Raw genomic sequence first — 21,937 nt, 5'->3', positions numbered from 1 at the left:
TGTTTGCCCATTACCCAATGCTATCTTTATCTTAACAGAAGCCAGGCCCAAACAGTAACAGTCAAAACATTTTATTAACAAAAAAGTGCAGTATGGGAAAATGCAATCTGCTCTGGGGCATCCAACAAACGCTCTGGGGTGTGAAGCAGGGTCTTAAAAGCTGGTCATCAAAGGGTGAACCTCAAACCTCAAAGCTGGCCATCAGACAAAAGTGATCCGTGTCCGAGAAGTGTTGACCTGCCAGACATTTAGCTCCTCATACTCATCCAGAGCTGCCTGGAATTGGGCTGGTGTGAAACCACGTGATATGCAGCGCTGCTCAGCCTCAGAAAACCGGACACTTCGTCCTCCTGAGACCAATTCACGGACTGTGGCAAATATCACATCTGCTGGCCTCTGGGTCCTGAAACACATGGATGGAAACTGTCAGTGTGCAGGGCTAACCAAGCAGAATAGCAATCCGCATCAAAGTTCTGAGGTCAAACTTGTATGAGAGCAGAAGCCACAACGCTCAATAAAGTCAAATGCCCCAAATTTCATCTTCATTAAGACACTTACCTAGCCGTTTGTCCCTTTTCCCCTAGAAGGGAGTCCTTTGACATCTCCATCAACCTTATGGCTTCATTTACATCTTCCTTTTCCACAATGTCCACCATGCGGAGGCGAGCCTAAGGGGGAAGGCAGGGAAAAGATGGGGAGAGGAGGGGAGGAAGGGGTGAAGTCAAAGATCTTTGCTGCTCTAGCTTTAAGGCTGGGCAAGCCAAATTTGCCTACTTATAGGAAAAAAAAAAAGGGGACTCCCCCCTGCTCCCCCAATCTGCAGTGTTGGGCCGGCACTGTCAGACCGAGACAAGTGCAATGCCCAGGGCAGCTTCCAGCAATTGCCCAAGTCTCCGCCTCTCAACACTGGCCAGTCCCGGTAGGTGTTCAGCTGTCCTGTGAGGGAGACCAGACCCTTCTGAACTCCTCTAGGTTCCCCATCATGACAAATGGAGCCTGGGGAGCTCAGCTAGGGTCACTGTCAATAGAGGTTGTGTCCTGAGGGCTCGGGAAGTGCTAGCTCAGCAGTAGGTCAGGTAATTACACTACCTGCACGAACAGCACTTTGGAGCCCCCATGACCAGGGTCCAAGAGGGAAGGACAGAATGGAGATTTCTAAGACCATATATCTGGGACATCAGCAATTCAAGTCCGTCTGCCCCTCTTGGATTTAAGTAGCAAGCAGCCTTTTCCCTCCATGGGTGTTGTATGTGCCCTGCTGGAGCAGCAAGTACCCACAGTGCGGTAGCACAGAGAGGACCACTATCTGCACTGTCAGCACTTTAGCCCCAGCAGGGCTGGTGGGAGGGAGGAGGCAGCCTGAGGGCCATTAAGGTGAGGTGGCAGGCAAGGGTCAGCCTTCCAGTTGGCAGGGACACAGCACTCACCAGAGCAGTAGAAAGTCGGAGAATGGCCAGCAGGGTCCGGGCAGAAGTATAGGTGGCATCCTTACTGGCCCGGGCCTCTCGCCTCATCTCTACATATGCTGCTGTGATGTAGTCAGCCAGAGATTCAGGCACGGTAGGCTGCCTCTCTCGGCACATGGCTATGTACCGTCTGTGGAAAACAAGGCTTGTGGGAAGCGTGCTTTATAGATTCCTCACTTAATAGTCTATGCAGGAAGTGGATAGCTATTTGCTTGGGCATCAATGAGAGACTTCTCCAAACAGGGCTGCCAGTGCTCAAGTAACTTCCAGTGTTTCAGGAAGATGACATTTGTAAAAGCAACACAAATCCACCTGACCTAACCCCTCTGAACTGTCACAAAGGAGAAAAACCAAGTGAAAATAAATTTAGAGACCTAAAGATCACTATGATACTGGGACATGGCCAAGAAGATGTACCTGCCTCACTGCTAGGACAGATGATGGTGAAGAAGGCATTAATTATGGGACATCACCAACAAATCTTTAAAGATCCTCCTGCCTTCATGGTAGCCAGGATCATAGCCTGCAGCTCCATCATCCCAAACCAGAAAAACAAAACAAAACAAAAAACAAACAAACAAACAACAACAAAAAAAAAACACAAAAAAAAAAAAAAAACACCAACAAAATGGATGCCCTTGCCTTGTGGGGCTAGGCTACAAAGTGAGACCCAAGATCACCTCCTACCCCTACCTCATAAGCTTCATGTCCAAAGGCTCAAACTGGGCAGGGGGCTGTCGGCTGTGTTGGTGGACATAGGTGATGTGCTGGGCCAACCTAGAGAACACAGGCAACATTCTTAAGAGCTACACACCTTGAGGTTCTGACTCAGGACCCCTTCTTAGCACTACCTCTTTTCTACAGCATGGCCTCCCAGGAAACCCTCAGCATCTCAGTCCCAACCCTCTATCTCCCTAGGAACTGTAGACAAGGAATAGTGTTTTATGTGCCCATGCACAGACAAATTGAGTGGCTCTCTGATTTTACCTTCCTCCCCCAAAGCACTAAAACGGGCTGTCTCTGTGGGTATTGTACTTTATTCACCGGAGGTCATTGTCTCGGTCAGGCCGGTCCTGAATCAGCCAGAGGAGGTCGAATCGGGAAAGCAGAGCAGCAGGAAGCTGTATATTCTGCTCTAAGCTGCGGCGGGGGTTGTATCGCCCATAAGCAGGGTTGGCAGCAGCCAGGATAGAGCATCGGGCATTGAGTGTAGTGAGAATTCCTGCTTTGGCAATGGAGATGGTCTGTTGCTCCATGACCTCATGGATGGCTGTGCGGTCAGCTTCGGCCATTTTGTCAAACTCATCGATGCAGCACACACCCTGGTCAGCCAGCACCAGGGCACCACCCTCTAAGGTCAGTTCCCCACTCACAGAATCTCTCAGCACAGCTGCTGTGAGCCCCACTCCAGATGAGCCCCGGCCTGTTGTGTACTGACCTGCAAAGAGAAACAGTGCTCTGTTGAAGAAAGGAGCTGCTTCCCCAGGCTTTCCAGAGGTTTTGGTGTTTCGAACAAACACTAAGCTTTGTCCCTGCTCATACTCACTTCGGGGGGCCAGACGATCAATATAAGATAGGAGCTGAGATTTGGCCACACCTGGGTCTCCCATAAGGCAAATGTGAATGTTTCCTGGAAAATAGGAAGGAAGCCTAAGTGACATGCTCAACCCAAGTTGTCTACCAACAGGGGAAGAGCACTAGACCCAATTCCCCTCCCAAACCCCACACTATTTCTTCTAGGACCACGACGCCAACTCATCATCCCTTTTCATCCTCCAAACACTCCACCCTCTATCTCTTGCCCTTCTTACCTCTGATCTTCATGCCTTGAGGAGACTGGTCCACACCACCCACTAGTAGCAGCAAGAGTGCTTTTTTCACATCTTCATGCCCATAGATCTCCGGAGCAATAGAAGCCGCCAGCTTTTCATAGAAGTCCTCCTCTGCAAAAAGTTAAGCCACAGCCATTTTCTTTCTTCAGGACAAAAGCTAGGCTAACACTCAAACTACCAACTTGCCCTTGTGGCCCCTCACCTGCAATCTGCTTTAGTTCCTCCCTGCTCAGCTCTCCGGCCCCAGCTACATCATCCTCACTCTTTGTCATCTTCACAATCCGGTGGGCTTCCAGGAAAGTTTCTGAGAGTAAACCCTGGGCAGAAGAATGGCAACACTAATTAATGGCTTCCCTTTAAATTGTCCATCACTAGAAACTAAAAACGTCTTCACAACCACAAGTTCCATCTGAAGAGTGGTTTTACTCTTTGAAGGGTGTGACTCTAAGAGCAAGCAGGTAGGCAAGGTGGCAAGGGAACTATTTCCTCATCCGAAAACTCCCTCACCTGTGCCATCTGCTGGAACCCCGTACGCAGGACTGGCAAGAAGATGCCAGTGACACTGACATGGTCACCAGGCAGGGCAGTCCTCGTATTCTCCCCTTGTAAAACCACTGTGATGCTACGAGGGATGTTTCCAACAGGAACCTGATCACTCTAGGTGGTTTGGGGACAGAACACAAGCAAATGAGACAAGGACAGGACCCGAATTCGCCCCCGAAGCCCATTTCATGGTTGAGATTCAGCCAGCCCGACTTACAAGACAATCAGGAAGCTGAGGTCTTACCTCTTACCCTCATCCCAACTCAACCAGAAAAATTTCAATTAAATCACTTCCTGACTTTCTGCCTAAAAGCAAGCATGAAAAATTCTAGTTTAACCTTCTTTGCACTATAAATGACTTCTCTTCCCTAGCTCTTCACTCATCTTTCTTCCTGCCATTTCATAACCAACTGTAAAATTCACATTTCCCTAACTCACATGTTCTTGAATTTTCATTTCCTGGAATTTAACAAATTTGGAACCACGAGTCTGCAGGTAAAGTCGCCCCCCTGAGCGGTTGGTTTGGCACTCCTGGCTCGGACACATTATCAGAGGCATGAAGGTGGGAGACTGGATCTAGACAAGAGAAAGGAAACAGGAAATCAAAAGATCCTTACAATCATCTGCGCTGTGATGAGACATTCTAAAGTGTAAGACCCCTTGAAATATTCTGAGTCAAGCAGAAACATCAATAAAACAAAATGACCAGAAAGATCAGCTCACTATCAGACAACTAAAAATGAATACCACAGCATTTTCTTCAATAGCCAGAGAGATACTGACAGATTATAATCAGTGGGACAATTATTTATTTCAAAAACAACGAACCCAAACAAGTACTTCCCTCTCTCCTACTGTGCACATACCGGCTGGTAAGTCTCTGCCCCACACTGATCACAAGTATATGTGGCCACCACCATCCGAGGTTTGACTTCAGAGACCCGAGTGACAATCCCACGCACAGTTACTAATTTCCCCACAGAATCAGCCCGCACTTCCCGGATCACTCGAGGCTTGCTGCTACTTGGGCCTTGGAAATACAGCTCACTAAAGAAAGAAACGGTTTGTCAGCAAAGTCCTGGAGAATAAGTCCCTGACCTTCCCCACAAAGACACTTACAATCTACGCATCAGCTCAGAAGGATATTGGTTCTGAGGGTTCCGGACTGCCCCAGGGTCTCTGCTCCGCTGCTCCATCATCAGTCGGTGCTCAATGTAAACATCCAGGACATCTTTATTTACCACCTAAACAAGAAAGGAAAAGCGAGGGGCAGGACATAAAATTTTGAGTATATGGGGTATCAGGCAGAAGAACTCAAAAACTAGTAACCTACCTCCTTTTCCTTGTACTCAGGCAGAAGCTCTTGTACAACATCAGCAAACAGCTTTGAGTAGCGTTTGGCATTCTCACAAATTGAGTCGACCAACTCAGGGTCATCTTCAGCTACATCATCTAGGTCCACATACAATGCCACTTGTTCCCGATGAGCCAGATGAACCTGAGGCAAGGAAAAGACAGTAATACGTTAGGATCAAGTTTACTGCACTCACAAAAAGCCACCAGCCAACCCCTAGAGAGGAAAGAACACAGTAGAGACTTTCCAGCTCTGAAAAGAACTTCTCTTAACTCCTGTAAACACAGTTTTTATGAATGTGGTGTTATGCCCACAAACAGGCAAGTACTCTGCTAAACTAGCCTCTACAGTCTAGCATGGGGGTGTGCTTTGTAATGCCAGCACTTGGGACATACAAATCTGGATGATTAGGAGTTCAAAGCCAACCTCAGTTATTTAACCACGTAAGGTGTTCTTGAAGCCAGCCCGTGCCACACAAATACTATCTCTTAAAACCAAGAGCCAGGAGTGGGAGAGATGGCTCAACAGGTTAGGCACTTGCCACCTAGACTGAAGAAGTGAGTCCGATCCCCAGAACCCACACAGTGAGAAGATGGACTTCCACAAATTGTCCCTTTGACTTCCATATCCATGTGAGCCCACACATAAACAAATAAACACAATTCAGTTAAAAAAAAAAACAAACAAACCCCAAAGCTTAAAAGAAATAAACTTTCTACAAAACAATCAAAACCAATTCACCCATATCCATACTTGCTGTAACAAGGTAGGCCACCTTGTATAAGTTCTTACATGCCAGCCCAACTCCGCATAACCAATCCTGGGACTTACCAACTGGGTTCCATACTTGAACTGCTTCTTTCCAAGTTCATCATCATAATAAAACTCTTGTAGGAACTTCCTAACTTTTTCTACAAATAAACATAAAATCAAACACAAATCTTAGTGAACAGTGAGCTGTAAAAATCATTGCTGCCAAGACTGACCATCAGGGTTCAATCCCTGGGACCCACCCACAGGCTGCTGGAAGAGAACACACTCCCGCCTGTGTCTTAACACCCACGTGCAACACACACAATAATGTACCAAATATTTCAGACACAATCTTCCCTTCCGATTCTTTAAGAAACCCACTTTCATTTAATAAAGGGACCTAAAAACTAATTAGTTAAATGAACATTCAAAACAAGCCTACCTCGTTCTCCCCCAAGCAGGCAGTACTCCTTTTCACAAGTCTGATTTTATCTGGGGAAGACTATAGGTCCCCGGACAGTTAAAGAGTCTTACCCCAAGTTTCCCAAGAGAATTTCACTCACTGCCTTAGTTAGGAATCTCAGTTTCTTCAGTTCATTCAGCTCGCACACAATCGACTCAAGCCTCTCGTCCCCACTTCCACCAGTGTAATGTAACTCTTTTTCTTCTGCTCCCGCCTAGACGTCCGCCACTAGGCCTTCTCTGCACCCCACACCCCGCTCCCGCCACTGCTTCCGCTCTTAGTAAACAAAGAAGCACATGGGCCCGGATTCCAGCCGCCTCACAGCTCAGGATTCCTCCGCCCCAGGCGGGTGGCCGTGCGGCGATTGGCCGGCACGCCAAAGGGCCACTCGGGTCCACTTCACTGCCACCTCCCGCCGCCGGGCGCTCAGCATCTCAGTTCCAGGCACGCCCCTACCCACGGCAGCTATCTCGGAGGCCACCGCGCGGAAGGACACTGTTTACACACGACACTCCCTCCGAAGGGGTAGCGCCACTTCCGCCCGCCTCTACTTCCGCTTGGAGGGCGGCCTAAAACAACCAATCTCGGCGCGTAGCGGCCAGGCAAGCCCCGCCTCCGAACTCTGGCGCGTCTCGAGTGGACGCGGGAATTCTCCAGCGCCCCAAAGCGCAGAGGAAGGCCTGGTTTTCCCGGGCCCTCGGGCCATGTACTGAAGGTTCCACGTCACCCAGCATCTCTCTGGAGCGCCCCTCCTCTATGTGGCCTCCGCTGGGTCCTCCCCATCACAAAGCCAAAGCACCTTTCCAGGCAGGATTGCTTCCATCCTCATGCCCGGCTACACTTGTCCCGGGCGCAGTCCGCCTGTCTGTCCCCAGAGTCACAGACCCCGGGTCCCCTCAAGATTCCAGCTCCCCTCAACAGGTGCAGGTAAAGAACTTTCCCTGGAAGAACGCCGCTCCCAGCCCTATAGCATATCACCTTTCTCGATCGCGTAGTCCTTAAGCGCCATCGCTGCCGGGGACCGTGCGACAGGGAACTGGCGAACGGAGAAGTCTCACTCTGAGGAAGCACAGAAGAAGCGCGCGGGGCGATGTAGCGGACCAACCGAAATTGGCGCGAAACGTCGCCTCCCATGTGACCTGTGCCGCTGAGTACGGGCCAATCAGAATAGGCACCAATTTTAACCAATCACTGGACGAGTCTGAGTTGAGTGACAGGGAACGAGGGGAAGGGCCAGAGGGAGATTGCTAGGCCCTGGCGGGTTGGGCACCCGGTTTCCCGCGGTTCAAAATTACTGCTCGCCGGCGTGGGTGTGGGAGGAGTGTTTCTTAAAGGGCCAGCCTCCGTGCGTCCTTTTGTTCCGCGACCGCAGGGCGGGGTGGGTTCAACTTTCACCGTCTTCTTGTCTGTCCTCCAGAACGGCCATGATTTCCCAGTTCTTCATCCTGTCCTCCAAGGGGGACCCGCTCATTTACAAAGACTGTATCCTGGAGCCGCGAGACGGGGTGGAGTAGCTGGTAGAAATCGAGCCCCAGAGTCATTCTGTGTTGCCTGTTCCTTAACTACCCTTCCAGTTCGCGGGGACAGTGGTGGTCGTGATGTGGCCGAGCTCTTTTACCGGAAGCTGACGGGACTGCCTGGAGGCGAGTCCCCGGTTGTCATGGTAACCACATGTGGCTGGCGAGCAGGGGCTTGGTGGATGTCTCATTTCTCCCTTTTAAGGGTTGTTTGGTAGCAAGCTTTCAGGGAGGGGAGGGCATACGTTTCTCCAAGTGTATTGAGAGCTAACAAGATGGCAGAAAGAGTCTTGCACCCCTATCTCTTGACTGTCAACAACTCTGTGAGGTAAGTTACATGTTAGGAGGCCACATAGTTGAGAGGTCTTGGGGATCGCCCAAAGTCACAGTTTCTGCTATCACTAGTAGCAACCTTAGGGTGCCATCTCATGGGCCGCGTTACTGCAATTCTGGTCTTTTAATGCCACTTTCCACAACTCTGCCTCAGTATCACGATGACCGTCATTTCATTCACATCAGACACAGTGGTCTCTATTTGGTGGCCACAACCTCCGAAAACGTCTCTCCTTTCAGCCTCCTGGAGCTGCTTTCCCGGTGAGTGGGCCTGTGAGGGCACCCAAGAAGCAGGGCCTGAGAGGTTTATTCACACTCACTCAACTGTGTTTCCTTAGGTTAGCCACTCTCTTGGGTGACTACTGTGGCTCACTCAACGAGGGGACCATCTCACGGAATGTGGCTCTTGTCTACGAACTGCTGGATGAAGTACTGGTAAAACCCAAAGATTTTCCTCCTTTTTAAAATGTATTTACTCATGTTGTGTGTGTATGTATATGGTTGCCCACACCACAGAGGAAAACTTGTTGGAGACAGTTTTCTCCTACTGTGAGTCCCTGGCATTGAACTCGGGTTGGCTGGTTGGTAGCAAGCACCTTTGCCAGCTGAGCTATCTCACAGGATCCCGCTCTTTGTCTTTTCTGTCGGAGTATTGGTCCTTACTTTCTACCATGTTCAAGAGAAAGTCCTTTGCTGGTTATGGTGGTGCATACCTTTAACGTACCAGCACCCAGAAGCAGATGGATCACTTTAGTTTTGAGGCAAGCCTGGTCTACATAATGAGCTTGAGGCACCCAGGGTTACATAGTGAGACCTTGTTTCAAAACACTGGAAAAAGAAGTCTAATGTGGCGTGCCCTCAGGAGGCAGAGGCAGGTGAATCTCTTAGTTTAGGGCCTGTCTGTTTGACAGAGTGAGTTCCAGAACTCACTACACGGGACTACATGGACAAATCCTGTCTTGAAAAACTGGGTGGGTGGGAGGGAGAAGAAGAAAGGAAAAGACAAAAAGAAAAAGGGGCAAGGTCTCTTTGTTCTCAGTGCGTGTACACTAAACTAGGTAGCCTGCGAGCTCCCCGGACTCTTCTGTCTCCCTCTCTGATCTCCATGGTCACACCCGGCTTTTCTTCACTTGAGTGTGGGGGATTGAGCTCAGGTCCTCACACTTGCTCAGCAAGCCCTTTATACACTGGCCCATCTCCACAGCCCCAAGGACTTCCCTCTCTTGTCCCCTGCTTCCCTGAAGGAATGTCCTCCCTTCTATCGTAGAGTTTTGTGGTAGGAGGCAAAATCCACTCCATTTCACTCCTTCTGTCCATTAGGATTATGGCTATGTGCAGACTACATCCACGGAAATGCTGAGGAACTTCATCCAAACCGAAGCTGTGGTCAGCAAGCCCTTCAGCCTCTTTGACCTCAGCAGCGTTGGATTGGTCAGTAGCAGGGAAAAGAGGAGGGGCCAACAGGGTTGTCTGTGAGCCTCAAAGCTGAGGATTGGTTGCCTTGGGTGCTTTACAGTTTGGGGCAGAGACGCAGCAGAACAGAGTGGCCCCAAGCAGTGCTGCCAGTCGCCCAGTCTTGTCCAGTCGCTCTGACCAGGTAAGGGACACATCAGTGAGGCCAGACTTGTGTGTGTGTGTGTGTGTGTGTGTGTGTGTGTGTGTGTGTGTGTGTGTGTGCACACGCGCGTGCGCGTGTTTTGTCCTAACACCCCAGAGTCCAAGAAATTAGGTTTCTACTCCTTTTGACATTGTATTCCTTCCATTATCCCTGGGTTCCTATGCCAGGGCTCACTTCAGCTACCCTCCTTATGCTTCTTATTTTATGTGTGTACGTGAGGTGCCTGCATTTGTGTGGAGGCCAAAGGACTAGGCTTTTGATGTCACCCTCAGGAATGCCGTTCACCTCCTTTGACACGGGGCCTCTCATTAGCCTGGAGCTCACTGACTACTCCCTAGTATAGGTATTACAGGCTCCTATCCCCACACTTGACTTTCACATGGATTTTGGGGATCACACTCAGATTGTCACATTCGCCTGGCAAGTACTTTACTGACCGAGCCATCTCTGGAGTCCCTGTTCTTTCATTTTTGGTTTGTTTTTTTCTTTTAAGACAGGATCTCATCTGTAACCCAGGCTCTTGCAAAATAATCCAGGCTGGCCTTGAACTCATAGCAATCCTCCTACCTCAGCTTCTTAAGCGCTGGGATTACAGGCATGTGTCACCATGCCCGGCATTGTTTGTATATTTTAGAACAGATTTTCAGCCACCACAACTCAACCCCCTCTCTTTCTTAGAGCCAAAAGAATGAAGTGTTTTTAGATGTGGTCGAGAGGCTGTCTGTACTGATTGCAGCTAATGTAAGTCTGGGTTCCTACCCCTGGAGTTGAAGGGAAATGGGACTTGGAGAAAGAGGAGCCTTAACTTCCTTCCCTCGCCCAGGGCTCATTGTTGAAGGTGGATGTCCAAGGAGAGATACGGCTCAAGAGCTTCCTTCCTAGTGGTTCTGGTGAGGACCCTGGTTAAGTGTGGTACGGGCTTCCTGGTGATGTGTGGTGGTATTTGATGCCCTTCATGTCCTTTCCTCCCACAGAGATGTACATTGGCTTGACAGAAGAATTTTGTGTGGGGAAGTCAGAACTGAGAGGTAAGGGGAGCATGAGTTTTTTCTCTCCGAAAATGTCATGGAGAAACACTGGAAATGTCTCTTCCCTTCCAAACACAGGTTGGGAGAGCCATCTTCTTCTCTTTTCAGGTTATGGGCCAGGAATTCGAGTTGATGAGGTGTCATTCCATAGTTCTGTCAATCTTGATGAATTTGAGTCTCATCGGATCCTCCGCCTGCAGCCACCTCAGGGCGAGGTCAGGTTCAGGGTAGCCTGGTGTATTCCATTCATCCGAGGGGAGGGAGGCAGTATCAGTGCAAGACCATGCTGACCTGTTCCTCTCTGGCCTCAGCTGACTGTGATGAGATACCAGCTCTCTGATGACCTCCCCTCACCACTCCCCTTCCGGCTCTTTCCCTCCGTCCAGTGGGACCCAGGCTCAGGCCGGTGAGACATTTCTGTGTTTTAGAACTCCTCTAAGCCAAGGCCTAATATGGAGGGGATCGGGTTAATCTGGAAGGGTGGCAGTAGAGATGATAGGATGCAGGTGGGAAATTAGCTAGTATTTTAGGATGGATCTTAGCCCTTTTCCGTGTTAGGGTACAACTTATGCAGCCTCCCATGAGGCCCCAGATGAGCAGTGATGGAATGCCAGTAGGATACAGTGCAAGTAATTGAATGCCACTTTTTCCAGGCTCCAGATTTACCTGAAGTTACGGTGTGACCTGCCCCCAAAGAGGTAAGAATTGGGGCTGGTCAAATTGGGTATGGTGGCACACACTTATAGTGCCAGCCCTTGGGAGGTAGAAACAGAAAGGAGTTTAAGGCCAATCTCAAATATATAGGGAATTTGAAAACAAAACATAAGAGTGGGGGTTACTCAAGTCCAGTTGAACTATATAGGACAGGAAACAGGACCAAAGGCCTGCTAATTCTTCCTGCAGATGGGTCCACTAAAGCTCTGTTGTGTGATGTATACCAATAATCGCAGCTGTTGGGAGGCTGAGGCAGGAGAATCACAAGTTTGAAGCCAGTCTGGGCTTCACAGTGAGATCTCATCTCAAAACAAACCAGTGTTTGCATCTACCAAGTTTAAATTCCACTTGAGTCAGAGGTTGTGGCATTTGGGAGAGGGTTAGATGAGGGAATGTATCTGTGTTGAACTCCTGTTGGGACCTTAAGCAGGGGCTGGGGATGTAGATTGACATGTATAATGCTTGCTTAGCATGCACAAAGCCCTGGGTTTGATCCTCATCACTGCACAAAGTGTAGTATGCACACCTATAATCCTAGCACTAGAGGAAAGAGAATCCGAAGTTCAAAGTCTTCTTCAGTTGCATGACACTGTCTCAAGAACAATGCAAACAGGGTAAGACACTGCCACCCTGGGGTTGACTCTTCTTTTCTTCTTTGCAGCCAAGCTCTCAACATTCATCTGCACCTCCCCCTGCCTCGAGGGGTAGTCAGGTCAGCATGCTTGCTGGGAAGACTCCCTGGTAGAGCCCCTGCTCTACCAAGGAGGTAGCCACTTAGTTGAGCATCTTTCCTGTCCACCCTCCAGCCTGTCTCAGGAATTGAGCAGCCCAGATCAGAAGGCAGAGCTGGGAGAAGGGGCCCTCCACTGGGACCTGCCCCGGGTACAAGGAGGCTCTCAACTTTCAGGTCTTTTCCAGGTAATTATTTTCAGTCCTCATGCACCTTCTGCAACAGTCCAGTCCTGGTACCAGGTAGCTGTCTACCCTCACATCTTCTGTTTCACTTACAGATGGATGTCCCTGGCTCACAGGGGCCTCCCAGCCATGGACCCTCCCCCTCGGCGCCCCCCTTGGGCCTGGGTCCTGCCAGCCTCTCCTTTGAACTCCCTCGGCACACATGCTCTGGCCTCCAGGTTCGATTCCTTAGGCTGTCCTTTAGTACCTGTGGTAGTGCCAACCCTCACAAGTGGGTACGACATCTGAGCCACAGCAACGCCTATGTAATTCGGATTTGAAGCTTCCCAAACAAGATTACAGACAGCCAAGTCAGCAGCAGGCGGTTGAACAGGAAGAGGACATTTTCTTTCTTGTGTCTTTGGATCTGAACAGGAAGAGTCTCAAGACCAGGAAGGTTCCATGGACTCACCCTTTCTGTTGTATGTGCTGCAGGGAGGCTCACAAACTTACAAATCCAACTTTTATTCTGAGGAACTTACTGTACAGTATCTAAAAAGAAAGTCACTGGGGGAAACAGTCTCCTCCCTCACGCGTTCTTTGTGCGTGCAGGATTCTGCAGAAGTGGAGGTCGGCAGATGTGACATCATCACAGAGCAGGTTGAGGGGAGCCAGGTCCAGCAGGCTGGGAGCCATTAGCCTTTGGAGTCCCTGGAGCTGGAGGAGGGCTGTCCCCCGCTTCCTGCTTCCCCCCACAGAGGGCACTGCCCCCAAGTGGGGATGGTGAAGAAGACGGAGGAGGGACTGGAGAAGGATGAGAAGGGGGGCCTCCTTTGCCTTCCCCTGTGGGGGGAAGGGAGACCACGATGTACTTCTGAACACTGCCAGGACCAGCAGGGGCTGTGCTTGGGGGTGCGGTGGTGGCAGTGGAGACCAGCTTGACGATGGGCTGCACGCTGGGAACTGTGGTGGTGACAGGAGAGGTAGTGGTAGAGCCTGAGCCAGGAGCTGAGGTGCTGAGGGATAGGACCTAGGGAGAAAGGAAGGCAGCATGACCGGTGTACCTTACACCTGGGAGGCCCGGGCTCATGCTGTCTTTGCCCCTGTTCCCACCATCCCTTGCAGTCTGCAATGAATAGTCAGGATCCAGGAGACTGCTGCTAGCTTGAGGCCGCTAAGCTCCTGACAAGTGGCCCTTATACCTTCTGGGTTTGGACCTGGAGGGATTAAGGCTTCCCCAGGAGCTCCTCACATCCCTTACCCTGGCCCCACATACCTGCTGGGTCGATGAGGCACTGGAAGATGAGGACATTACGATAAACTTAGTTGGAGGAGGAGAAGGCTGAGGAGGGGCAGCAGCTCTAGCAGACACCAGTGTCTGGACAGGCAAGGCAATGGAACCAGGGACCTTCAATAAGCCAGGGGTACGAGGGCCTGGCTGAGGAGCCTGTGAGAGGGTCAGTGTGGGCCGAGGCTATGAAGAAAGACAGAAAATGTGAACCCTGAAGGCAGACCTGGGCTGTGCTTGCTCTTGCTTCTTCATTGGGGGTGGGGGTGGGGTCAGGCTCCCTGAGATTGCTGGCTGTCGCCAGTCCTGTCCCAAACCTAGCATATTTCCTGTCAGCCTCCTCCCTTAGCATCTGACCTGTGTGATGGTGAGTGTGGTCCTGTTGACCTGCTGAGCTTGTAGAGCAGCCTGGGCCCTGGCCTTCACCACATGGGAACAGAGAAGGGGCCCAAGGGATCCAAATTCAACCCGGTAGGCATCCTGATTGTCGGGTGGAGGGCGCAGCTTCGCCAGTACTGGGGCACAGTGTTTCTGCAGAGAAGGCAAAGTGAGGGCTGGTACTCTGTAGCAAACGTGAGAGAGGAGCTCCCCACCGCTCCTGTTAGAGCCAGGGCACAGTGAAAAGCTACACTCTTCCATAGGGAACACATCTGAGCTGGGTGTGAGGGTCCCAGAACTCATGCTCAATAAAGCAGGAGGATTGTTGAGTTGAGTTTATGCGAGCCAGAGTACAGAGAACTTCAGGCTAGCCCGGGTAGATAGAATGTCTCAAAAGAAAGAGCGCCAAGGGGAATATAGATCATTGGTACAGTGCTTTGAAAACATCTGTGTGGCTCTAGGTTCAATTCCCAGCAGCACACACAAAAGGGAATGGGGGACTAGAGAGGTGGCTCAGAAATTTAGATGAGCACTTGCTCTTCCAGAGGTTGGTTGCTCACAAACACCTAGAACTCCAGTTCCAGGAGATTTGTCATCCTCCTCTGGCTTTTGTGGGCACCTGTATACATGGCATACATTCAAACAAACATACAAAAAAAATCTAAGAATAAAAGGGGATGGTTTCAGTGGGTGTGGTGGTACACTGCTGTAATCTCAGTGCTCAAGAAAGCAGAGGTAGCAGGATTGCCATGGGGCCAGCATGGTCTACCTCACAAGTGCCAGACTAGCCAAGGCAAGACCCCATCTGTAAGTCAACAAATAAAAAACAAAAGACTGTTTCCTTCTATTTGGATGGGCTGGAATGGACAGGATTTGCTGTATGTGGTGATGAGATGCATGGGGTGCTCATGCGCCTTGTGTAGGGAGACAGAAGCTCATGAGAACAGTGCAGTCCAGAAGTTAGTGGCTACTAGGCTTCTCGTTTCTGTCCGTGCCTAACTCCATGTACACAACAGTGCTGACCTCTGAAAAGTAAAAGAATTAAGATGTGCCTCGTGCTTGCTAAACACTGTAGCCGTGTTTGTGGGAGCTGGAAGTGGTGGGGCTGATGGGAAGGAGAGGGTGCGGTGGGGGTTCGTCACCAGGAGAAGGCTCTGCACATGGTCTGCTCCTATACGGTCAATATTGCTCAGCACTGGTCCGTCCAGGACACTGCGGATCCGTTCCCCTTCCTGCTGCAGCCTTGGCAGAATCAGCGTCTTAATCACCTAGTGGGAAGGAAGGGGCGAAGCCAGTTCAGAAGGTCCCCAGAGGTCTCTCCCACCCCACATGTAACTGCCCCTCTCCCGGCTCGTTGCCCTGGGCACTAACATCATGTCCCAGCTCTGCCAGGCCTGCAATGGAGCCATATCGAGTTGTCCATGGAGTCTTCTCATCTACCCAGCTCTGTAGAGAAAGAAGGAAAACCCAGATGAAAAGGGTTTGAAAGGCTAACTGCTAAACCAGACCTGCCGGTAGTACATGTCTGCAATCCTGGTACACAGGAGGGAGAGAGGAAGATTAGAAGTTCAAAGCTGCCAGGCAGTTGTGCATGCCTTTAATCCCAGCACTCAGGAGGCAGAGGCAGGAAGATCTCTGTTGAGTTTAAGGCCAGCCTGGTCTACGGAGCAAGTTCCAGGACAGCCAGGACAGAGAAACCCTGTCTCAAAAAAGCAAAACACAAAAAGTTCAAAGCCATCCTCAGTTACAGAGAGTTTAAGGCCTGTATGGGGTACATGACAGCCTGTTTCAAAAACGAAAAGGCTAATTGCTAAGGACTGACATCACCTATAAACACAAAGCATTAAGACATAGAGATGCAAGTCCCTTGAACCCAATTTCCCTGGCTCCAGTCTCTGTCCCATGTTCTGGGTATCTTTGCACTGCCAGATGGGTGAAGCTCTTTCTTTCCTGGGGGCTAACCCTAGAGGGATGATTTGCATCATCTGATTCACCTGATACATTTTTGGTGCTCACCTTGGTAAAGGTCTTGGTGATCCGGGACTGGATGTTGTTGGTGGTTGTGCTGAAATGCTTACAGATCTGGGCCACTAGACGGGCAGCAAAATCCCGGAGTGCCCAGTGATTGTCCACATCGGGCCGCAGGCAAAGCTGTCGGCTCACAATGCAGGTCATTACTGCTGGAATCAGCTCATGCACCTGAGGGAGACCAGGCACTGTCAGCCACTTACGATACCTGATCTCCTGTGGTGCAGTTGCCAGAAGGGGCCTTGACCTTGGAAAAGGTAGGAGGTAGGCGAGACCACTCACATATTTTTCTAGATACAGCGTGGGGTTGTCCATCAGGGCCTTCACCATGCGCATCAAGTAGATGAGCAAGGCCAGGTTATTCTGAACTACATTCACACGGACCTGAGGGAGGGAAAACTGTTGGTGGGGAGGGGGCACAGAGGGAAACCCTCAGATGGACTCCACTTGCCACCCCCTTCCTTGGAGCCTCATCCTCGATCTGGCCTTTCGCAGTTCTCTCACCCCCTCAGAGATGAAGGTACTGAACCGTGGTAGCATCTGATAGAGTCCCGGGTCCGTGGCAATGCTTTGCAGAGCTTCCTATAGGAGGGGGCAATGAGTCAGGTGAGACCATTTTCTGTAGGAAAAGTGCCACTGTTCCAGGATTCTCTCTGTGTGTGAAGGCAGCCCAGAGGGCAGGCTTACCGCTCGCTTGGCCTCACAGGATCCCACACAGGCTTCTGTGATCTCCTTATAATACAGCTGCTGTTCCACAGATAGCTCATGGATGCTTCGGGGCTTCAGGCGGAAAGGGGCTCCCTCCAGCAAGGGAGGTGCTTTCTTCTCTTTTCCTGTGTGAATTGGGGAGACTTGAAAAAGCAAGTTCAGGCTAGGAAGATGGCACAGTCAGCAAAGTGCTTGCCTTATAAGCATAAGGACCTGAATTCAATGCCCAGAACCCATACTGAAAAACAAAAACAAACAAACAAAAAACCAAGAACAATAAAAAGACAAACAAAAAACCCAAGTAGACATCACAAGATGGCTGATAGCTAAAATGATCCTTTGGTCTCTCTCTCTCTCTCTCTCACACACACACAAACACCCCTACCTGAACCTGACATAGTAACACACATACACATGTGTGCACACACATACCAAGTTCCAGAACCCTCACAACACATAGCCCTTCTCTAGGCTTCTACACCCACTTCACTGAGGATCATCTGGCTTTGGAATAAGAGTAGGAAGAGGCCTGGCCTGGATCCTGACCTTTGCCATCAGCTGCAGCTGCCCCTTGACCTTTGCCTTTCAAGGGTCCATCTTCTTCTTGGCCTGGCTTTGCTGACTTGAGGGGTTCCGTGGCCTCAGCTTTCTGCTGCTCTTTGGGAGCTGGTGAGAAAGTGGTCACAGGAGGAGTGATGAAACGGCAGGAGAAACCCCACAGGACCAAGGATGAGGCAGGAGAAAAAGGAGACTTGGCTTTAGCACGGAAAATGTTACCTGGAGGTGGATTCTCTGGAATAGCTGGCTGGCAGCCTTCAATGCTCAGCCAATGTGCTGTAAGGAAGATGTCAAACTGAGTTCCTGGGCATGGACACTGGGAAGTCACCCCATATGAAGGAAGGTGTGTGTTCCTTCCCGGTCCCCTTCTTGCCATTCACCAGGGATCTCACACTGGATATTTGTTTCTTCACGTGTGCAGCTCCTACCAATCACATGCCTCCTTCCCCTCCTCCCTGCGCACCCAGCTCTACCCTTCCTCCACCTTTGAGGCAGACATCCAGAGGCACCCGAGGCAGAGGGGTGTTGATGATATCGCTCAGGTCCACTTCCTTCTCCTCATAGAAGTAGAGCTCCCGGCCCCCACCAGAGGCAAAACGGAAAGGGATGAACTCCTGAGCATGGAAGCCATACAGTGGCTATATCGAGAAAGACAGAGAAAGGCATGAGAAATTGCCAAGGGAGGTATCACTACATGTGCACCGTCTCCCCGACTCAGAAGCCTCCTGTCCCCTTTACGCCCCTCCAAATCACCTCCACATTCTTTAATTTCAATGCATAGTCAATGTCACTGGTAGTGAGCTTCTGTCGCTTCCCCATGTGCATGAACTTCAAAGCATCCTAGGGGTTGGGAGAAGAAGAGATGTTAATCTAAGACCTCGAGGGATATAGCTCAGTGGGTAAAGCGTTTGCCTAGCATGCACAAGGACCCAAGTTCAATGCCCAGCATCACATAACCAGCATAGTAGTACAACCTGGAATCACAGCAATGGGAGTTGGAGGCAGGAGGATGAGAAGTTCAAGGTCATCCTCAGTTATACAATAAGCGGGATCTTTAACACAAAGCAAGGCTGGGCAGAAGGGTTACCTGGGCAATCTCCTTGATGCGGTAGCTGACCTCATCTGTCAGTAGCTGGCAAGTCTCCTCCTGGATCTGAGAAATGCCCATGGATTCTGCTACCACCTTCATGGACTCAGAGGGCAACACAGTATTGCTGAGTTTCAGCTTCTTCTCCTCGGCCATGCTGGAATTTCAACTCCTGTCCCTGGAAGGGTGCCACCCCAGGGTGGACAGATGGAGCCTCTGGAAGTGGGGTAGGACAAAATAAAAAGGAAAACAATTCAAAGCCTAAACCTGAGCTCCCTCCCTGCTTGGCTTCAACTTCAGCTTATCTTTAAAGCAATGCTATCACCCAACAACTTGGTTTGTCTTTTATTCTTTATTTTGAAATTTTTTGGACACAGGGAATCTCTATTTAGCCCAGATACTTCTAATTCCAGCTTCCTGCTTCTGTCTTTCTTCTTTTTTAATGTAATTTAATTTAATTGAGACAAGGTTTCCCTGTGTTAATAGTCCTGGCTGTCCTAGAACTTGTCTTGTATACCAGGTTGGCTTTGAAGTCACAGATCTGCCTGCCTCTGTCTCCCCAGTGCTAGGACTAAAGGCTGCACCACACCTGGCTTCAGCTTCTGCAATTCAAGCACTGAGATTATACACACGCATTGCTGTGACTAGTGACAATTTGTTTTGTTTTATCTTACTTTTGTGAACAGGATTTCTGTAGCCTAGCCTAGTCTCAAACTCAGTAACAAGACAGCCTTGACTCTGGATCCTTCTGCCTTTACTCTCCTAAGGCTGGGATTATAGATATGCACCTCCACACCTAGTTTTTGTGGTACTAGAGATGGAACTAAGGGTTTTGTGTCTGTTAGGCAAATACTCTTAACAACTGAGCTACATCTCCACACCAGTTTTTTGTTGTTTTCCTTTTTGTTGTTGATGGGGTTTTTTGTTTTTGTTTTTTTCCTCCGAGGCAGGGTTTCTCTGTGTAGCCCTGACTGACCTGGAACTTGCTCTTGCTCTGTAAACTGGGCTGACCTCAAATTCAGAGATCCAACTGCCTCTGCATCCTGGGTGGTGGGAGTAGAGAAGTGTGGCATCACTACCTGACATTTTTTTTTTTTTTTTTTTTTTTTTAAGTAAGGCCTCTTGTAGCCCAGGCTGGCTTCCTACTCCATAAATAGCTGAGGTCAAAATTGAATTCCTGATACTGCTATCTATACCTCCCAGGTACTGGGACTATAGGCATGGGTCACCACACCCAGCACAATTCATTCCTAGCTGGACCCTTGAATCAAATCCATCAGGCAAGGGCTGGAAGATGCAGCTCAGTGGTAGAGTACTTGGCATGCACAAGGGCCTGGGTTTGATTCCCAGCACTATTTCAAAACGCACTAGGCAGCCTAACCAGACCCTTTTTGGCCTAGGTGACCATCACCCGTTACCTGCTGAACTAAGAGCCATTGGACAAGGTGTTCTCCATCTGCTCTTCCCTGCATTTACTCCTGAAAACCAGAGTGCTGCTGTCCAAATATACACTAGATTACCATTTCTTTGCTGTAATGGTTCCCCTTTGCCATAAAACCCTTCCAAAGTCCTCCCTTCAAAATGTCTCCTGTCCAGGTGTTGGGGTTAACACTTCTAATTTCAATGGACTGTCTTGAGTTTCACACCAGGATATGCTTCAGAGTGAGAGTCTACATAGTGCACACTTTGAATCCCAGCGCTCTGGAGGCTGAAGCAAGTTTGAAGACAGCCTGGGCTATGCAGCACATTCCTGTCTAAATGTTTGTTTGTTTTCCTTTCCTTTTCAGTTTTCTTTCATCATATCTCTGATCACCGATCCTTCTCTCTCCCACTTTATTCTGTCACATCATTCTCCTTGCTGTCCTTTAAAATGGACAGACACTTGGTTTTATAGTTTTTACTGTTGTCTTCCCAAGTGAGTTTGGCTACACGACTCCACCCCCCATTCTTTAGGGACAGGGTCTCATGTAGCCCAGGATGGCCTCAAATTCACTATGTAGACAACATTGATCTTAACTCCTAGTCCTTTGGCCTCCACTCCCAAGTGCCTGTACTTCTTTGCCATATTTTCTTCACACACACACCCACACGACCTCACTCCAGATTAAGTCTAGGGCCTTCTACATATTAAACTACTCCACAACTGGGTCTCAGTTTTGCTGAGGCTAGTCTGGAACTCACTCTGTGGCCTAGAAATTGAGATCCTTCTGCCTTTCCAGCTGTGCAGCAGCACCAAGTCTAGCTATCATTTCTTCTTGTTTATCATCCTGACCTCACCGGTGGCCAGGGATATGTCTGTTATGTTCACTGACCTATTTGGTGCCTAGATTGGTACCTAGGACATTGTTAAAACAAATGAATTTTAAGTCTTAAGGGTGAAAGTGTTCTATAAATAGCAATTACCAAAATGAAAAAGACACAGACTCAAGCTTAGAGTTTACTCTGCGGTCAAAAGGAAAGGAGCTTGCCTGACACTGGATATAAGGAACATCAACCCCAAGAGTGTTCAGTTCAGAACTGAGTGCTAGGGAGACAGGGGAAGAGAGGCCAAAGTGCACTGGTTCTTTCCAAGCCACCCCAGGTCTTCTCAGACTTTTGTTAAATTTCGTCTACAGGGAATACAATTACTCAGCACATACTCTGTACCTGGTGTCAGGTATACAACAAGTAGTCGTGTCCCAGTCCCACTGCGGTACCCTCTGTCACTAAGGGTTCATAAAACACTGTTAACAGCCTCAGGAGTGTCTCAGATCAGTGGAAGCGACAGTAAGACTTCTCAGAGGACGGACAGCTTGGGCTAGATCTGTGCACCGTTTTCCTCAGAAGAGAACTGATTCGAAGATTTCCCCGGGCAGCGCTACAGGAGGCTCACAATCCACTACATCTCCCCAACCTCCTTCCAGTGCAAACACGCACAGAGTCCCCACGAGCACGGACACACAACCAACCGTCCTCCTCCCAGTTCTCACATGGCCCTTTCAAAGGGGTCTCTTCACGGATACACCTCAGACCTTCCCCCGACAGCCAAGCACTGGGAGCAGTAAAAGCCTCTCACCGCTGCCAAAGCGCCGCTCACCCGGCGCTCGGCGCCATCTTGGCCCCGCCCCCTGACAAGAGTAGGTCCTGGCAGAAGCCAAGGGCTTATCACTGCTCTTCCCTACATCAAGATAGGTCATCTCGTGTCACAGTCCTAAATTATATAAAAATTACATTCTACTTATATGTGTAAAGATAACATTATTATGTCCTAATTACTTCAATCTGTGTCTTCACTACCTAGCTGCCAGGACCTACGGGAGGCGCCACAAAACCGAGGCGGGGAAGCCCAGAGCCAAGACGCTCCACCCATTTTTTCGGGCTAGCTCTGAGCATGCG

At 49.8% G+C, this 21,937-nt stretch overlaps 3 protein-coding genes across 4 annotated transcripts; 1 reads left to right on the top strand and 2 right to left on the bottom strand.

The window, feature by feature from the left end:
• Nucleotides 1–51: 51 nt before the first annotated feature.
• On the bottom strand, nt 52–7,537 carry Mcm7 (minichromosome maintenance complex component 7). The gene is made up of 15 exons (XM_051205207.1): nt 7,390–7,537; nt 6,027–6,106; nt 5,175–5,339; nt 4,961–5,085; nt 4,708–4,888; nt 4,280–4,417; nt 3,806–3,955; nt 3,501–3,615; nt 3,278–3,409; nt 3,013–3,096; nt 2,511–2,904; nt 2,160–2,243; nt 1,428–1,596; nt 559–668; nt 52–403 (listed from the first exon to the last, which is right to left on the bottom strand). Exons 1-15 carry the CDS (start codon nt 7,418–7,420, stop codon nt 202–204), a joined length of 2,160 nt encoding a protein of 719 aa, XP_051061164.1. The 5' UTR covers nt 7,421–7,537; the 3' UTR covers nt 52–201.
• Ap4m1 (adaptor related protein complex 4 subunit mu 1) lies at nt 7,420–13,057 on the top strand. The gene is made up of 16 exons (XM_051205210.1): nt 7,420–7,562; nt 7,829–7,893; nt 7,986–8,074; nt 8,416–8,522; nt 8,600–8,696; nt 9,582–9,692; nt 9,778–9,858; nt 10,558–10,620; nt 10,703–10,769; nt 10,854–10,907; nt 11,016–11,122; nt 11,219–11,313; nt 11,561–11,605; nt 12,283–12,333; nt 12,428–12,539; nt 12,632–13,057. The coding sequence occupies exons 2-16, from the start codon at nt 7,836–7,838 to the stop codon at nt 12,854–12,856; spliced, it is 1,362 nt and encodes a 453-aa protein (XP_051061167.1). The 5' UTR covers nt 7,420–7,562; nt 7,829–7,835; the 3' UTR covers nt 12,857–13,057.
• On the bottom strand, nt 13,025–21,885 carry Taf6 (TATA-box binding protein associated factor 6). Of its 2 annotated transcripts, none has more exons than XM_051205209.1 (15): nt 21,818–21,885; nt 18,563–18,778; nt 18,229–18,315; nt 17,960–18,113; nt 17,695–17,751; nt 17,464–17,583; nt 16,897–17,042; nt 16,714–16,791; nt 16,492–16,593; nt 16,198–16,380; nt 15,553–15,627; nt 15,324–15,449; nt 14,161–14,334; nt 13,792–13,989; nt 13,025–13,545 (listed from the first exon to the last, which is right to left on the bottom strand). In XM_051205209.1, exons 2-15 carry the CDS (start codon nt 18,716–18,718, stop codon nt 13,165–13,167), a joined length of 2,037 nt encoding a protein of 678 aa, XP_051061166.1. In that variant the 5' UTR covers nt 18,719–18,778; nt 21,818–21,885; the 3' UTR covers nt 13,025–13,164. The 2 variants fall into 2 exon arrangements, with proteins under 2 accessions (XP_051061166.1, XP_051061165.1); XM_051205208.1 differs by lacking the exon at nt 21,818–21,885 and adding an exon at nt 21,618–21,761.
• Nucleotides 21,886–21,937: the final 52 nt, after the last annotated feature.

Source organism: Phodopus roborovskii, unplaced genomic scaffold (assembly GCF_943737965.1).
Source record: "Phodopus roborovskii unplaced genomic scaffold, PHOROB, whole genome shotgun sequence".
In the NCBI taxonomy this organism is placed as follows: domain Eukaryota; kingdom Metazoa; phylum Chordata; class Mammalia; order Rodentia; family Cricetidae; genus Phodopus; species Phodopus roborovskii.
The sequence above is the reverse complement of the archived record's forward strand: the minus strand, read 5'-3'. Positions and strand labels throughout refer to the sequence as shown.

Excerpts from the sequence above, each read along its gene's own strand:
- Taf6 (XM_051205209.1), bottom strand. The coding sequence starts at position 18,718 with ATGGCCGAGGAGAAGAAGCTGAAACTCAGCAATACTGTGTTGCCCTCT. Across the intron at positions 15,450-15,552 it reads TGGCAGAGCTGGGACATGAT|GTGATTAAGACGCTGATTCT; the intron begins GTTAGTGCCCAG and ends CCTTCCCACTAG. Across the intron at positions 14,335-15,323 it reads ATGTGCAGAGCCTTCTCCTG|AAACACTGTGCCCCAGTACT; the intron begins GTGACGAACCCC and ends CCTTCTCTGCAG.
- Mcm7 (XM_051205207.1), bottom strand. The coding sequence starts at position 7,420 with ATGGCGCTTAAGGACTACGCGATCGAGAAAG. Across the intron at positions 4,418-4,707 it reads GGGCAGAGACTTACCAGCCG|ATCCAGTCTCCCACCTTCAT; the intron begins GTATGTGCACAG and ends TCTCTTGTCTAG. Across the intron at positions 3,616-3,805 it reads GGTTCCAGCAGATGGCACAG|GGTTTACTCTCAGAAACTTT; the intron begins GTGAGGGAGTTT and ends TCTTCTGCCCAG.
- Ap4m1 (XM_051205210.1), top strand. The coding sequence starts at position 7,836 with ATGATTTCCCAGTTCTTCATCCTGTCCTCCAAGGGGGACCCGCTCATT. Across the intron at positions 10,621-10,702 it reads CTGTACTGATTGCAGCTAAT|GGCTCATTGTTGAAGGTGGA; the intron begins GTAAGTCTGGGT and ends TCCCTCGCCCAG. Across the intron at positions 11,606-12,282 it reads TGTGACCTGCCCCCAAAGAG|CCAAGCTCTCAACATTCATC; the intron begins GTAAGAATTGGG and ends TCTTCTTTGCAG.